The sequence below is a fragment of the Oryctolagus cuniculus genome, chromosome 7, assembly GCF_964237555.1.
Source record: "Oryctolagus cuniculus chromosome 7, mOryCun1.1, whole genome shotgun sequence".
Lineage (NCBI taxonomy): Eukaryota > Metazoa > Chordata > Mammalia > Lagomorpha > Leporidae > Oryctolagus > Oryctolagus cuniculus.
Genome location: NC_091438.1, coordinates 4,950,666 through 4,966,564, shown reverse-complemented (window position 1 = coordinate 4,966,564; position 15,899 = coordinate 4,950,666). Strand labels below are relative to the sequence as shown.

Here is a 15,899-nt window from a genome sequence, read left to right as displayed (position 1 = left end):
ACAAACTTATGTTAGAGGACACAAACCAGAGAACAAAACTCAGACAGGGACAAAACCCCTCCTCTTGGTGCAGAAGCCCAGGTGCCGTCTCGGGCAACCGGCCACCCTCTCCGGCCCTTCCTCTGAACACCTTAGGTCCAGATCTCTATGCAAGCATGCTGCACCCCAGAATAAGGCACATCCCCGAAACTGAGACTTATGAGTCAGACTTTAGCTACTCCTACTCTCAGCCCCTTCTTGGCTCAAATTCTGGGCAAGAAAAGATCAGGCAATAAAAACTCAATTTTCATGCCATTATTTTCCACCTCATGAATTATATATTGGCCCCTGACTCCTGTAGAGCTGCAGCAGTGTCCGTGGGTGATCAACAAGCACAAGGCCCAGACGCAGCTAACAGGGCTACCATCTGGAATATAAATAATAAAAGTGAGGCAGAGAGAGGTCCAAGACAACAAAGAAAGAATTCAAGGAATGGTGTGGCAGATGGAAGGCATTAGTGATGGGAGCATTGCTGGTATCAGCTAGTACGCGTGCAAAAACAATACGCCTTTCTACCTGCATCTCAGTACTGCATCCACTGCGATGAAGCTGAATTTGTCCCCCAGGTCTCATCTTTCCACTATAAGTTCCCTCCTATATAAATCCCGATGTGGTAATAACACATAAAAATATCTCTATTGGCTGCTTTAAGAAAACACCATATATTTGCATTTAAATCCATAGAGTGCTAGATTTACAGGTAAAGAGAATTCCAAACCACCTCCATTGTTTGAGACAGAAGAAAACGCTGAGCTGTGTCAAGAGACAGTAGAAAACCTATCCCTTTAAAACTCTCCAAAGACTAATATCCCACTTAAACATTTCCCTTTATAACCTTGTGTAGCAGTTAACACTTTCAGGACATTCTCACACAGATTGATTTTAAAGGATTCATTTAGTATTTTAAGCCATTGTTTTCTACTCTATCTTTACTGGGGAGTGGCAACTATTAACTCTTCCTTCTCTATGTAAAATATTTCATACACAAAGATATTTTCTACATTGACATTTATTCTTTTCATTTTAGACTAAAAATTCCAGTTCTTTTGTTTTTTTTTTTCCCAAAGGTGGTTTTATATCATTTTTGTTATCTTCAACATGTTCTGTATTTTAAAAAGGCTAAACCTAAAGAGAAAATAGGACAAGATCAATGGTGAGAATCACAATAAAACAATGGATTGCTCGTTTTCTGTTGGTCTCACTTGTACTTATCTGCCTGTGGCTTGCTTCAAGGACAGAGCCAGGCTGCTGCTTACCCATAAGCTATAATTGTTTGAATATTCTAACTACAATTTTAAAGCAACCCAGTGTTTTCTTTCTTACATAATTTTAGTTGTACCCGAGTCTACCAGGTGCTTTTACTTTTTCCCTTGCTCCTTCTGAACTTTATTCTGTTTCAAATGTCTTCATTTACGCAAGAACTGTCAGAAGCCGGATCCTTTTCTCCCTCTCTGTGAGCCTGGGTCTGCTGTGTAGGATCATCAGTAAGCTGCAAGGGCAGCTCAGCAGCACCTGCATCAGCAGCACCTGCATCAGCAGCACCTGTGGTATGTGCTGTGCAAACAGATTCCTGGACGTCACACCACGCTTCAGATGTGAGAACCAGAAAAGAGGGATACAACCCAAGAATCTGAATTTTAACAATAAGCACCCCACCCCGGTACTTCTTAAACATTCTCAAGACAAAAACTACCAGGGACGGGTGTTTAGCATGGTCATTAATGTGTCAGCTGGGGCACCTGTACCCCATATCAGAATGCATGGGCTTGATTCCAAGCTCCAGCTTCCAGATTCCAGGATCCTGCTAATGACAACCCTGGAAGGCAGAGGCGTGGTTGTGCCCCTGCCACTCACATAGGAGACCTGGGCTGAGTCCCTGGCTCCTGATTTCCGTCTGGTCCAGCCTTGGCCATTGTTGGCATTTGGGGAATGAACTAGCAAGTGGAAGATATCTGTGTATGTGTGTGTCTACCTGCATTTCTCTTTCTCTGCCTTTCAAAATAAATAAATATATACTATTTTTTCAGCTATATTAATCTGTATTTATTTTTTATTTTTTAATTTTTTATTATTTTTTTCTTTTTTTTAACTTTTATTTAATGAATATAAATTTCCAAAGTATAGCTATGGATTACAATGGCTTCCCCCCCCATAACTTCCCTCCCACCCGCAACCCTCCCCTTTCCCTCTGACTCCCCTCTTCCATTCACATCAAGATTCATTTTCAATTCTCTTTATATACAGAAGATCAGTTTAGCATATATTAAGTAGATTTCAGCAGTTTGCACCCACATAGAAACACAAAGTGAAAAATACTGTTTGAGTACTAGTTATAGCATTAAATCACAATGTACAGCACATTAAGGACAGAGATCCTACATGAGGAGTAAGTGCACAGCGACTCCTGTTGTTGACTTAACAAATTGACACTCTTGTTTATGGCATCAGGAATCACCCTAGGCTCTTGTCGTGAGTCGCCAAGGCTATGGAAGCCTTTTGAGTTCACCAACAAACATCTACAGCCAACTCATATTTGATCAAGGATACAAAACCAATCCCTGGAGTAAGGACAGTCTATTCAATAAATGGTGCTGGGAAAACTGGATTTCCACGTGCAGAATCATGAAGCAAGACTCCCACCTTTCACCTTACACAAAAATTCACTCAACATGGATTAAAGACTTAAATCTATGACCCAACACCATCAAATTACTAGAGAGCATTGGAAAAACCCTGCAAGATATAGGTACCGGCAAAGACTTCTTGGAAAATACCCCAGAAGCACAGGCAGTCAAAACCAAAATTAACATTTGGGATTGCATCAAATTGAGAAGTTTCTGTACTTCGAAAGAAACAGTTAGGAAAGTGAAGAGGCAACTGACAGAATGGGAAAAAAATATTTGCAAACTATGCAACAGATAAAGGGTTGATAACCAGAATCTACAAAGAGATCAAGAAACTCCACAACATCAAAACAAACAACCCACTTAAGAGATGGGCCAAGGACCTCAAAAGACATTTTTCAAAAGAGGAAATCCAAATGGCCAACAGACACATGAAAAAATATATGCTATTTTTTTAAAAAGAATTCATCAACTGAATCCATTGCCCACATGGAACGTTGGAAGATACGGTATGGCCAGAACAAGCCCTGAGTGTTCCCCTGGATGAGTCTCCCGGTGCAGCACAATGTATGGTAACAATCCATGATGTGGCCAACTCCCTATTTGCCCTCTTAAATTAGGGGCATGTCATTTAGCCTGGATTGGCATATCTGGGTTCTCCTTTATCACAGTGACTAAACCATCTGACACAGAACATGCAATCATGTTCCTTATAAATAAAAGACTTGGACCTAGAGAAATTTGTCCTAGAGCTTTTTCTAGCAGAAAAATCAAATTTACAAGAAAGCAGCTTTTTATTGTTCAACCCCTTCTTCTTTTAACAAGGTATAAACTACATTGCTTTTCATCTATTCTTCTGACAGCTCCTTTCTTTAAGAACATCAAAATGGTTAGATAAGGGTTCCAAAGTATATTAAGCAATCCTTAACCAAATCTCCCCCAGCCTAGCTTGATTTCTTACTCTCTCTCTCTTTTTTTTTTTTTTTTTTTTTTTTTTGACAGGCAGAGTGGACAGTGAGAGAGACAGACAGAGAGAAAGGTCTTCCATTGCCGTTGGTTCACCCTCCAATGGCCGCCGCGGCCGGCGCGCTGCGGCCGGTGCATCCCGCTGATCCGAAGCCAGGAGCCAGGTGCTTCTCCTGATCTCCCATGCAGGTGCAGGGCCCAAGGACCTGGGCCATCCTCCACTGCACTCCCGGGCCATTGCAGAGAGCTGGCCTGGAAGAAGGGCAACTGGGACAGAATCCGGCACCCCGACCGGGACTAGAACCTGGTGTGCCGGCGCCGCAAGGCAGAGGATTAGCCTATTGAGCCACAGTGCTGGCCTTTTACTCTCTTAATACACACACACACACACACACACACACGATGCCTGCCACTAGCTTACGAAAATTTAATGGTGGGGGAAAGTAATACTTTCATTTTGAATGAGAGTCATTCAGTATTACTGAGAAGTTAAATTTTATTATTCTTCCTTACTCTCTCAATTAATGTTTATCAGGCATTCATAAAATAGCTAACTGTGCACCCTTTACCATGTTCTGACTCTCACAGCTATTCAACCTCCGACTGAGTTTTCTTTTGCAGGTTAGTTCCAGGATGAGAGTAATAAAACCAGAACCAGGACTGGCCTTGGATCCATTGTCAGGGAAGGATAGTACCAACAGGACTGTCCTGATACAATTCCTCCAGTGAGTAAGAAGTCAAGGCTAGCCAAGAGGAAGGTCAGAGATGTGCAAAGGGGCTCCATAAGAGAAGGACCAAAGCCCATGTGGAAGGCAAAGAAGTCCCAGAAACAAGGGCAGGTTTGCCACTAGCCCTAAGAAATTAGCATGACCCACCCTTGACCAAGCTGTGACCTTCCACAGGCCCCAGGCCACTCCCCCCTGGGAGTGTCTCCATTGGTTCCTGAACCTGGATTCTGAAAACAGTTTTAAGAGACAAATTTTTTCTCTCCACATTCAAAGCAGAGGAAACTGAAATTCAGAGAACTCAACTGACTTGCCCAAAGAGATATCTAAAACGGATGGATCGGAGCCCAGCACCGCCTCCAGGTCCCTAGGGAGCTTTCCTTTGCTGCTGTAAGCCACCTTTACGTGGCCCCAAGGACTTTTGATTCTACCCATGACAGGGCTTTTATTCTCTGCCTTTACTTCCTCTGTGCCATTCCACAGCAGACTGGCTCAGTCTCTGCCAGCTGAAGACTTTCTAAGTCAAAGTCCTATTCTCAGCTCCCACCCCCATCTGTAATGGAGTAGAAGCAGGTGCCCCAGACGAACCAGATCTGCAGCTTTGAAGGGGGTGTGGAGTTAACAAAGCACCCATGAGAGGACAGACCTAGTGACTCATCTTGAAATAATGTGGAAGGTGAGATGGCAGGCATTTAGGAGGGTATATGCAAGAGCTTCTACAAGAAACAGTCGCTGGGGCTGGCACTGTGGCATAGTGGGTAAAGCTGATGCCTGCGATGCCAGCATCCCATATGGGTGCAAGTTTGGGTTCTGGGCTGCTCTACTTCTGATCCAGCTCCCTGCCAATGTGCCTAGGAGAGCAGCGGAGGATGGCCCAAGTCCTCGGGCTCCTGCAACCATGTGGGAGACCCAGAAGCTCTCGCTTGGTGGCTTCAGCCTATCCCCGCCATAGCTGTTGAGGCCATTTAGGGAGTGAACCAGTAGACAGAATCACTCTCCTCTGTTTCTCTCTCTCTCTCTCTCTCTCTCTCTCTCTCTCCTTGTCTCTCCGTAAACTCTGCTTTTCAAATAAGTAAATGAATCTTAAAAAAAAAAAAGAAAGAAAAAATGGTAGCTAACACCTAGGGAAATTTATGTGAAAAAAAATCTTAAAGGGCTTCATAACTCTTATGGATGGCCTTAAGAACATCGATTAACCTTGGCAACCGCCAGTATGTAATAAATAGTCATAAAGACATAAACTGAGTATAATGGGCTGTTTCTTGACAACAGAAGAAACTAACAGAAAGATGATGTTTTCAGCATGCAAGCGGTCATGGTGTAGGCAGACTGACACACAGGAAGCCAACACCTTCCCTAAGGTGGTAAGTGGTAAAATGGAGACCAGAGATTGGCTGCAAACCTCGTCTACGGATAGGGGCGGGTGGTGGCAGAAGAGGAGGAGATGTCTGGAAATGCGCTGGAGAATCAATGGAGATGCTCCAGCACAGAGTCTCTCAACAGCAAAGCTGCTGACACTTCGGGAAGGATAACTGCTGCGTGGTGCTGTCTGTGCCCTGTAGAATGCTTAGCAGCATTCCTGGTATCCTCCCACGAGACTTCAGTAGGTCTTATCGCTCACCTACTCATGACAAAAAAAATGTCTTCAAATATTACCCAATGTCCCCTAGTAGGGGGTGCAGGGTGTAAAATTATTCACAGTTGAGAGTCACTGACAGAGAGAAACATGGAGTGGATCAGAAATCCAGGAAGGGGATACAACAGGTACAGAGATGAGGGGCATGGAATTGTGTGGAATAATAATATTATTTCTATGATTGATAAAATGGATACTATTGACTAGAGCCTAGGGAGATTACTGACGCCATAAACAAGAGTGTCAAATTGTTAAGTTAACAACAGGAGTCACTGTGTACTTACTTCTCATGTGGGATCTGTCCTTAGTGTGTTGTCCAATGTGAAGTAATTGCTATAACTAGTACTGAAACAGTATTTTACACTTTGCGTTTCTGTGTGGGTGCAAACTGATGAAATCTTTACTTAATATACACTGAATTGATCTTCTGTATATAAAGATAATTGAAAATGAATCTTGATGTGAATGGAATGGGAGAGGGAGCGGGAGATGGGAGGGGTGTGAGTGGGAGGGAAATTATGGGGGGAGTCATTTTAATCCATTAACTGTACTTTGAAAATTTATATTTACTAAATAAAAAATTTAAAAAATAAATAAAATGGATACTCTTCACATTATTCTCTCCTACATATTTATCACTGAAGATTAATATGCTTATCTATCACTTCATAAGCAATGTGCAAGTTAAATTGTATATTAGTACATAAATATTTCTTGAGTTTAATGTACAAAACATTAGACTGAGTTCACTGCCTATAGTATTCCATTTGTAAATGTGGCTTTATGAAGGAACATTCCCAACAACTTTATGAAACAGGCATTGCTGTTAAAACCCTATTTTAATAACCCTATAAAAACTGTTGATGGTAGTGAGGTACAAGAAGGCAAAGGAGCTTGCCGAGTGCCACCCAGCAAGTGGGACCAATGTTCAATCTCACAGCAAGCATGCCCAGAGTACAAAACCCATGCACTTTCAGAACACTGGATTGCAAAAGTTTCTTATGTCTGGAGAAAAGAGTGCACACAGAGATACGAAAAGACAAGAGGTTGAAAGACAAAGGTCCATTTACTACACACAAAGGCATGTGGCTTAAATGTGCGAACAATTGGGAGTTCCTGAAATATAACTAGTAGAAGACAGACTCGACAGGAAGCATCATGCATAGCAGGAGAGAGGATGAAGGTAACTGACGGACACAGGTGCGGGCATAGGCAGAACAATGAGAAAAGGAATGCAGCAGCCCAGGAGAGAAACACTGAGACCCAACCGGGTGGTGTCCACAGGAATGAATAGAGCCACTCATATCAGGATCTGCTGGCCAGCTGACCTGGGGACGATCAGACATAATGGCTAACCGTCTCCAAGCGATTAGTGAATTGTCGATCTCAGTGATTCTCCATGGGAACACTCTGTTTCTCTTTTCATTCCCTTTTCCCACCTTCAGAGTTTGTACCTAATTATATCAAGGTCATTCCAGCAGCAATGCCCCTGCTCTGCTTTGTCCACTGAGTAAGGATTCATGAGACAGCTAACAGCGCACAACAAAAGACACCCTTTCATAAGACTCTCTTAGGGGCCCAGCACGACACTAAGTACTTTATGTGGGTTATCACATTAATCCTCATTATCAACTCCATAAAATGACTCTGCTGTCCCACTTGCCAGTGCAGATTCCGACACTGAGGCTGACAATGCCTCCCTGAGTGAGGATTTGCATCTAGGTTTGTTGGACTTCAAATCCTTTCAGCTAAACAAGTTGCCAGTCCATGTCCATTTGCAGCTTCCAAAGAACAAGCTTGGCTTACAGATATGTAATATGTATTTCTTGCTGCAAAAAGGGGAATCTAAGTATTAAGAAAAAAATGGAATGATTTGGACAGGATCTTTTTTACAGGAACACTTACAGGCCCCTTAAGAAATGTGAGAAGCCTAGAATGGTGGAGAAATGAAGGCAAAAGGGGATATGGTGAGTGGACATGACATGGACAAAGGTGCAGAAGACAAAAAATACAACAGAGGCTGGAGAGGTGGGGTGATGGACTTATTGCCTGGCTTTAATGGAGAAACATGAATGATGCACTCCACTCCTGCAAGGCTGAATGTCTGAAGGAGGGTATCACAGGATTACACTTTGTATTAGAATAAAACAGCAAGCAAGCAAGTAAGCTCTTTCAGATTCTGGGCAGAAAAAGGCCCAATTTCAGTTGAGATCTCCGTGCCGCATTTCTTAAAACTTCTCTCACCCACCCAATTCCTTGGCTTCGTCCTGCTTCTGGGTCTGTCTTCTCTCTTTCGGGCTTTGGAATTTTTCAGTTCTCCTTAACATATTTAGCTGACCTTTTCCAGTAAAGAATTAAGTGCGCGCCAAGTTGCCCCCAGCCCGTGCCAGTTTCAGTCCCTCTCCTCTCTCTCTCACTTCATTCACCTGCTCTGCAGGTCTCCTCCCCTGTCCAGCTTCCTTTCCTTTCCTGTGGGCATTGCTTCTCCTTTTCCTTGCTCTTCCCTTCCCAGCGGAATGGGTTTCTGTCCTCTTGGCCTTCGCTGAGAGACTAGAAGCCAACATCCAGCTTTTCAAACCCTGTCCTGCCCATGGGATCTCAGGAAATAGAGCAAATAATGTTGGCTATAATTGTTCCCGGACAAAGAACGCTTCCAAACACAGATGCAAAGCCTAGGAACCCTCTTGTTCGCTCCCACAGCACGTAGGGCGGTGGTTCCCAAACTTGAGCGGTCATCAGAATTTCCTGGAAGCCTTGTTAAAACACACACTGCTGGGCCCCTCTCTGATGCAGCAGGTCTGCGCAGGGACCTGAGAGTGCGCATGGCTAACAAGTTCCCAGGTGATGCTGGCATGCTGGTTCAGGGCCCGCACTTTGAGAAGCACTGAGAACAAGTCTACCGGGTTCACAGCTCAGCTGTGCAGAGCCGCAGTGGAGCAGGGAGGACATCCGGGGAAAGCAGCGTTGGTCCTGGTCACATCAACAAAAGGACTGACAGGGGCCAAGGAAGGGTGTTCTGGGTGTGGGGAGCGGGGAGGACGCATGTGGAAAGCTCTGTATTGTAACCTGGGAAGCACCATCGCCAGCTCCAAACCCTGTCATCCACCCTCCCTCCCACTTGCCATTGTGCGTTGAAGTAGCAGAAGGGAATTCTCAGGATACCTTTGATCTCCTCCCAGCAGCCTGAGCGAGTCCTCTGTCTGTTTATCTCCCTCCTTCCCTGGCCTCCTCTCCCCTCTTCCTACTCCCTGCCCAGCGGATGACTCACTCCCCTCTCTCCTGCCTCCCCACCCTGCTGCCATCTGTTTTTCTAATGATGGCAGAAGATGAGCTGTTTTGTTGGCCTACTCCAGGCTAGCATTTTTCCCCATGCACTCTCAGAAGGCGCTGTTTTATTGGTATCCATTCCCCACCCAGTTTTCCCTTTTCTCTTTAACCCCACCCTTTCCCCCTCTCTGGCCTCCCGTGGATCCCGGTTTCCCAGAATTAGATCCGGAGACACGGAGATAGTGGAGGACAGAGGGATTAACATGTGTGTGGTTGGGTCTGCAGTGGGGGAGGCTGTTGGAAATCAGTGGCAGTTAAACAGCTCCCTGCACAGCACACAAGCAGAAGCCAGGCCCGCCCCTGCAGCCTGGCTAGGTGACTTCCAGCCAGGGCTTGGATGACAAAGACTGTTGTGACTGAGAAGAGAGTATCTATATTTGTCAGGGGCTATTCCTAGGGTGGGAGGCTTAGCTGATGTGCGCACCCGCGTGCACATGTGTGTATTAGTGTGTGAAAGAGAGAGAGAGAGACAGACAGACAGACACTCTTCCTCCCCCAAGTCAGGATGCTGGCTCACTGTCCCTCTACCAGGCTCTGTCTCATTCTTGACTCTTCCTTGGTAACTCCGGTTAACCTAGCTAAGGAATCCCAGCACCCAGAGTCCGCTCCCCTATGGGAAGTGGAATCCACTGTGTACAGAGGTAGACAGGGTTCCTGGGGGCAGTCAAGGCTTAGTCTGGCTTCATCAGTGGTTAAGGTATTGAGGAAGGCATGGCAGGCCTGTAGCTGTGGGGCCAGGCCAGGTTTGCTAACTGGAGACAGTCACCCACTGGGGTTGGCTGTAGCTGCTACTCACACTCAGCTAACTGTTTCCACAACTGCTAGATGTGCTTCCTCGAGAGAAAAATCTTTGTACAAACAGCTTTTTATACTTATTTTTATTGGGGGTGTGTGCATATGCACACAATGTTATATATGTACAGAAAGACTTTATGGAAAAATCCCATTTTTAACAATTGACAACCAAAATAAAATTGCTTCTAGAAACTGTGGTGGTCCAACAAAACTGTGTGTGGACTCCTGATCTCCCTAATGTCAAACAAGGCCTCATGACAGAACCCCAAAGCTTTAAATCATTCTCACTGCTTTCTAACTTACTTTTTGTTAGAGTGGAGCCCTGAAGATTTTGCTAAAAAAAATAGCAAAAATCGGAAATCATCATTTCTGTGAATTTGAGACGCTGCAGCCAACTACATTGCACAGATTAAACACTGACAAAGGTGGAGGAAGGAGGAGGATTTGAAGGAAGGGCACGTGGACCTGAGGGCAGGAGCCTGGGACTCGGGAGGGGGAATGGCTTACCTCGCAGGACTGGATGCAGTGGATCAGCAGGGGATCTGGGTGCCATCGACGCCGGCCAGTGCACACAATGCTCTAACAGGCGAGACAAAGAGGACGGAAAACAAACAAAAATGACATCAGGTGTATAAAGAAAAGTGAACCCTGAGTTTCTCCCACCAGCCGACTCCAGGCCCCAAGTGGCAACACCCTGATCGCCCCTGGAGAAACGCGGCCTCTGGCCTTTGCTGTGGGAACTGCTCGCCCGCTAGGTGGTGACAGGGCAGAGCTCTGAGCGCAAGGATGCTTTATCCCGTTCTTTCTCCTTCCTCTACAAGGTACCAAAATTTCCAGACTGCTGTAAGTGTTAAAATCTTCCTGGACAGATGGTTGGCCTAGGGGGCAAAGCCTCCACTTGGGATGCTGGTATCCCATATCAGAGTGCCCGGAATCAATTTAAGTCCTGGCTACTTCACTTCTGAACCAGCTTTCTGCTAACGTGCTCCCTGGGAGGCAGCAGGTGATGGCCCAAGTCTAAGGTCTCTGCCTCCCTCATGGGAGTCCCAGTTAGAACTCCAGACTCCTGGCTTTGGTCTGGCCCAGCCCTGGCTAATCCAAGCATTTGAGCAATGAACCCATGGATGGAAGATCTCTGTCTCTCCTCTCTCTGTCATTCTGCCTTTCAAACTAAACATTTTAAAAAAATCATCCTCCATATTATAACAAGTTTAATTCAGTTTGGGGCATAATATTGATTCCACATGTTTTGAAATTTTAAATAATGTTATAATACTTTGTGAGTCAGGCGTGTTGCTTAAAAAGTACTGTGGGTTTTTAGAGGCCGGTGAGGTGAACAACCTTGTAAGAAGAGTCTCCACCTAAGGCGGATGCTACTGTTTGGGTACGTTCTGAGGGGTCCACAAAAGTTTACATGTTAGAGGCTTGGTTCCTGGCGTGGTGGCGTTTAACAGGTATGAGCTAGTGGAAGGCTGGTAGGTCACTATGGATGTTGCTCTCGGAAGAAACTGGATGTAGGTCTCATAGGAACCCAGTTGGTTCCCTCAAGAATGAATTATTATAAAAATAGCAAGGGGCCAGCCTGTGCCACGTGTGCCACTGGCCTCCCATATTAAAGAGCTGTTTGGGGTACCTGGCTGCTCTGCTTGTGATGCAGTTTCTTGCTAATGTGCCTAGGAAAGCAACAAAATATGTTCTAAGTGTTTGGGCCCCTGCCATCCATGCCGGAGACCTGAATGGAATTACTGGTTCCTGACTTTAGCCTGGCCTAGCTCTGGCTGCTGTGACCATTTGGGGGACTGAACCAGCAGACAGAGATCTCTGTCTCTCTTTTCTGTCACTCTGCCTTTCAAATAAAGAAATACATCTTGAGAAATAAAAATAAAAAGAGCAAGCTAGGCCCCTAAGTCTCTCTGGTTTCCTGGCTTGCCACTTGCTCTCTCCCTCCCCCAGGTCCCCAGTATGATGCCTTGGCCATCTGTAATGCAGTCAGGGGGCCTCACCAGGATGCTGGTGCTATGCTGGTTGGACCCTTGGTCAGCAGAACTGTGCATCAAACAAACTTCCTTACTTTATCAGGTACCTAGTCTCAGGTGTTGTTTCATTACAGCAACAGAAAACAAACTCATGCAGCAGATCTCAGGAATCCTAGAGAACAAGATTCCAGTCCCCAAACCAGGATCAGAGGCCAAAGCATACTCTCTGTATCTCTGGTTAGTACTATTCAGCCTTTCACAGTAAAATGGCGTCCACACAGTGGACAAATAAACCTATTGTGAATCAGCAGAACTCAAAGAGGCACCAAGGTCAGGCAGGGAGAAGTACAAAGGCTTCTGGAACTGAACTCCTACGATGTAAAAACAGGACCCAGCCTCGTGTTTATCCCCACTAGCCCAAGGTGTCCTTGGTGTCCTTTATCAAAAGGAATTCACTTGAAGGAGTGATCCAACTGGCCAACAAGGTTCTAATCACTGGACTCAAGGGTCATTTGCTTCTCCAACAGATAAGAACCCTGAAGGCCAGTGTTGTCCTGGGGTGCTTTGTGGGGAAACTTAGGTCTGGGCAGAATGCAGCTGCTACCTTCATGTAACCCCAGACCAAGTGGAGCCCACCTGGCTGCCACAAATTCCCTGCTTCTCAGGGCCTACATGAGCAGGAAGCTAGGGTCAGAAATTTTCCTAATGTTCCTTTGCCCTATTTTTCTCATTATTTATATTTTTTCTTTTTTTTTTTGTTCTCTGATATCTTTTTAAAGATTATTTATGTATTTATTTGAAAAGCATAGTGATAGGGAGGGCCAGAGAGAGAGGCCTTCCATCTCTTTGGTTAAATGCAAAATGCCAATAACATCTAGGGCTGGGTGAGGCTGAAGCCAGGAGCCAGTAACCCCATCTAGTTCTCCCACATAGGTAGCAGGGACTCAAGCACTTGGGCCATTATCTGCTGCCTTCCATGTGCATTCGCAGGGGGGTGGATTAGAAGCGGAGTAGCCAGCACTCAGACCTGCACTCTGATATGGCTGCAGGTGGTGCACGTGGCAGCTTAGCCCGCTGCACCACAATGCTCACCCCTCATATTCTGAACTGAAGTTAAGGATCTTTCAATGTTGGAAGTGGTCAGTGTTGACTTTTTTGCTGTTTTATTTTTTACCTAGACAACTTTTATTTAAGATATGCAAACTTCATGCATTTCATATATACAAATTTAGGAACATAGTGATTTTTCCCACTGTACCCTCCTTCCCACCTACACTCCCACCCTTCTTCCTCCTCCCTCTCCTATTCCCATCCTTATTTTTTACTAAGATCTACTCTCAATTAACTTTATACAAATAAAATTAACCCTATGTTAAGTGAAGAGTTCAACAAATAGTGTGAGGAGAAACAAAACACTTTGGAGACTAGGGCTGTTCAAAGTCATCGCACTAATATACATTACTACATTACATATTATATAACTAATACACATTACCTATTAGATACTCTATTAGTTACCACAGTTTAGGTAAGACATATGGCATTTGTCTTTTTGGGACTGGCTTATTTCACTAAGTATAATGTTTTCCTGTTGCATCCATTTGTTGCAAATGACAGGATTTCATTTTTTTTTACCACTGTGTAGTATTTATAATTTTTTTCTATCTTTGTATTTTTATGTAGCTTAACTTATTAAAACGTAATACATATTCATAGTATAACATATAAAGGACATAAAACGTGCAGTTTCCTTCCTACTCCTGCTTCTCAGCCACTTAGCCTTTTTAATCTTTTTTTTTAGTTTTTTGATAAACATATATATTGTTTGCATAAACAGGTATGTATACATATAATTTCTTTATTTCTTTACACACATTGTAGAAGATTATAGTTTTATTATATGGTGGTTTGGCTTATGATTGTCTTACTTTATTTAACTCTACAATGTTACCTGGAGTTGTGTTCATTTCATGCATTCTATTGGTTACATAGTATTTGATTAAATACATGCACATTAATTTTTTAACCAGACCATACTGATAAATATTCTGGTTACTTCCAGACTTTTGTTATAACAAATAAGACATATATAAATAATTTCACATATGTGTAAGTATATCTGTAGAATAAATTCCTGGTAGCGGAATTGACAATCTCTATCTCATTGATTTTTAAACATATTTTATAATTCAGTCTTGAGGCTGGTTCAGACCAACGACTTAGCTTGGTCTGTATAAAAGTTGCAACAGTCGGTGCTCCCTGTGTCATACCCCTCCTACATTTCCACATACTTGAGAACAGGGACTGTCTACCTCTCCTGGTTCTTATCTCAGTGACTTGCAGAGCAATGACAGTTAGTGAGTATCTTCCAACCACTTAACGCTAGGCTTCATCTATAGGTGTTTCCTTTATCTTCTGGCCTGTGAAAGTCACCCATCCCTCATCTCATTAAGATGTCCCAGGCCTATGAAGAGAAGCATTTGCCATGAATTGAACAACTATTTATTGATCCCAACTGGACGAAAACTTCAAATGTTTTTTAGAACTGTATTTTATGGACACAATTGAGGTGCAAAAGGGAAGTGAAGCAGGAAGAAAACTGTGAGATGACAGAAGGGGAGGGGCCAGCTCCTGGTGACAGGTGAGTGTGCTCCTCTCATTTTCTGGAGTACTTTTGATAAATTATGATGATATACAGTACATCTGAAAAGACACAGAGCACAGCACATTACACCTATTGCTATTATATGATTAGCAAGCAGCTTTTTCACATGAATTGGATGCAAACAATTAAGTGCCAGGGACCTGTTTTGGAACTTCCCAAAAACAAAAGGTTCACAAGAAGACAAGTTCAAAACTTTCCTCCAGGCCAGGTCATTTGGAAATTTCTAAAAAGCAAGAATATGGGAAATAAAGAAAGAAAAAAGTACAAAAAATGATGAAGGGATAGAGGGAGGGAATGAGGGTGGGGGAGGAGGGGAGGAAGGATGGACAGATGGGTAGGTGGGCCTGTTCAGGATAATCAGGATAGTCATAAGACTGTATGAAAGCTGTGGCCTGGGTAAATGTCTTCTTAAACGTCACAAGAATGTCGGTTACCAACACTAACATCTAATAGAAAACTGCTTAATTATTTTTCATTAGAAATAGTTACTTGACAGAATGGGGTGCCAATCACATCAGGCCACAGAGTTCTGCCCTTGCCCAGGTTTCAGACAATTTCCTTATGGCTGCATATGCTTGTGCCCATCAATCTGGCGTTGTTTAGCATGTTTACTTGGGACATTTTAGCACCCTGCCTTTTGGTTCCTCTTCTCCTTTGCTCCGAGGCTCTCTTGCCTATTCTTCTGCAATGAGGAGCACTTGCTGTCTAGAGGGGTGGATTTCACACTTGAAATGTGAAAAAGCAGACCTCTGCAAGCCATATATCTGTGTGTGCACCAATTAGCAGCAAGCTCCGGAGCTGTTTCCCTCCAGCTGTAACCTTCCAGAGACATCCGGTGGGGTAAGGTCTGAGCCTGAGGAGCCAGAGGCGGAGTCAGACCACCTTCTGGAAACTATGGCTCCTGGGGGGCATTATTTTCTCTTTTCAATCCCGATTCTCCCTTGGAAGTATTCTGTTCCTAGTTAAAGAATGATGGAGATACATCTGGGAAAACAAAATCAGAAATTAGAAGATTGGAGGCAGGCATTTGGCCTAGCAAGTCAAGGCACCACTTGGGATCCTGGCATCCCACGTTATCAGAGGGCCTGGGGTGGAGACCTGGCTCTGTTCCTGCTGTCAGCTTCCTGCTAACGCCCATCCTGAGAT

At 44.2% G+C, this 15,899-nt stretch overlaps 1 protein-coding gene across 9 annotated transcripts in view; it reads right to left on the bottom strand.

Moving 5' to 3' along the window:
• Positions 1–15,899, bottom strand: part of PAPPA2 (pappalysin 2) — a 611,815-nt gene that overhangs the window by 34,936 nt on the left and 560,980 nt on the right. For all 9 annotated transcript variants that reach the window (XM_070077165.1, XM_051856950.2, XM_070077164.1 and 6 more), the window contains one exon: positions 10,620–10,691. In XM_070077165.1, the coding sequence (XP_069933266.1) occupies positions 10,620–10,691 (72 nt within the window). The remainder of the gene's footprint in view (positions 1–10,619; positions 10,692–15,899) is intronic.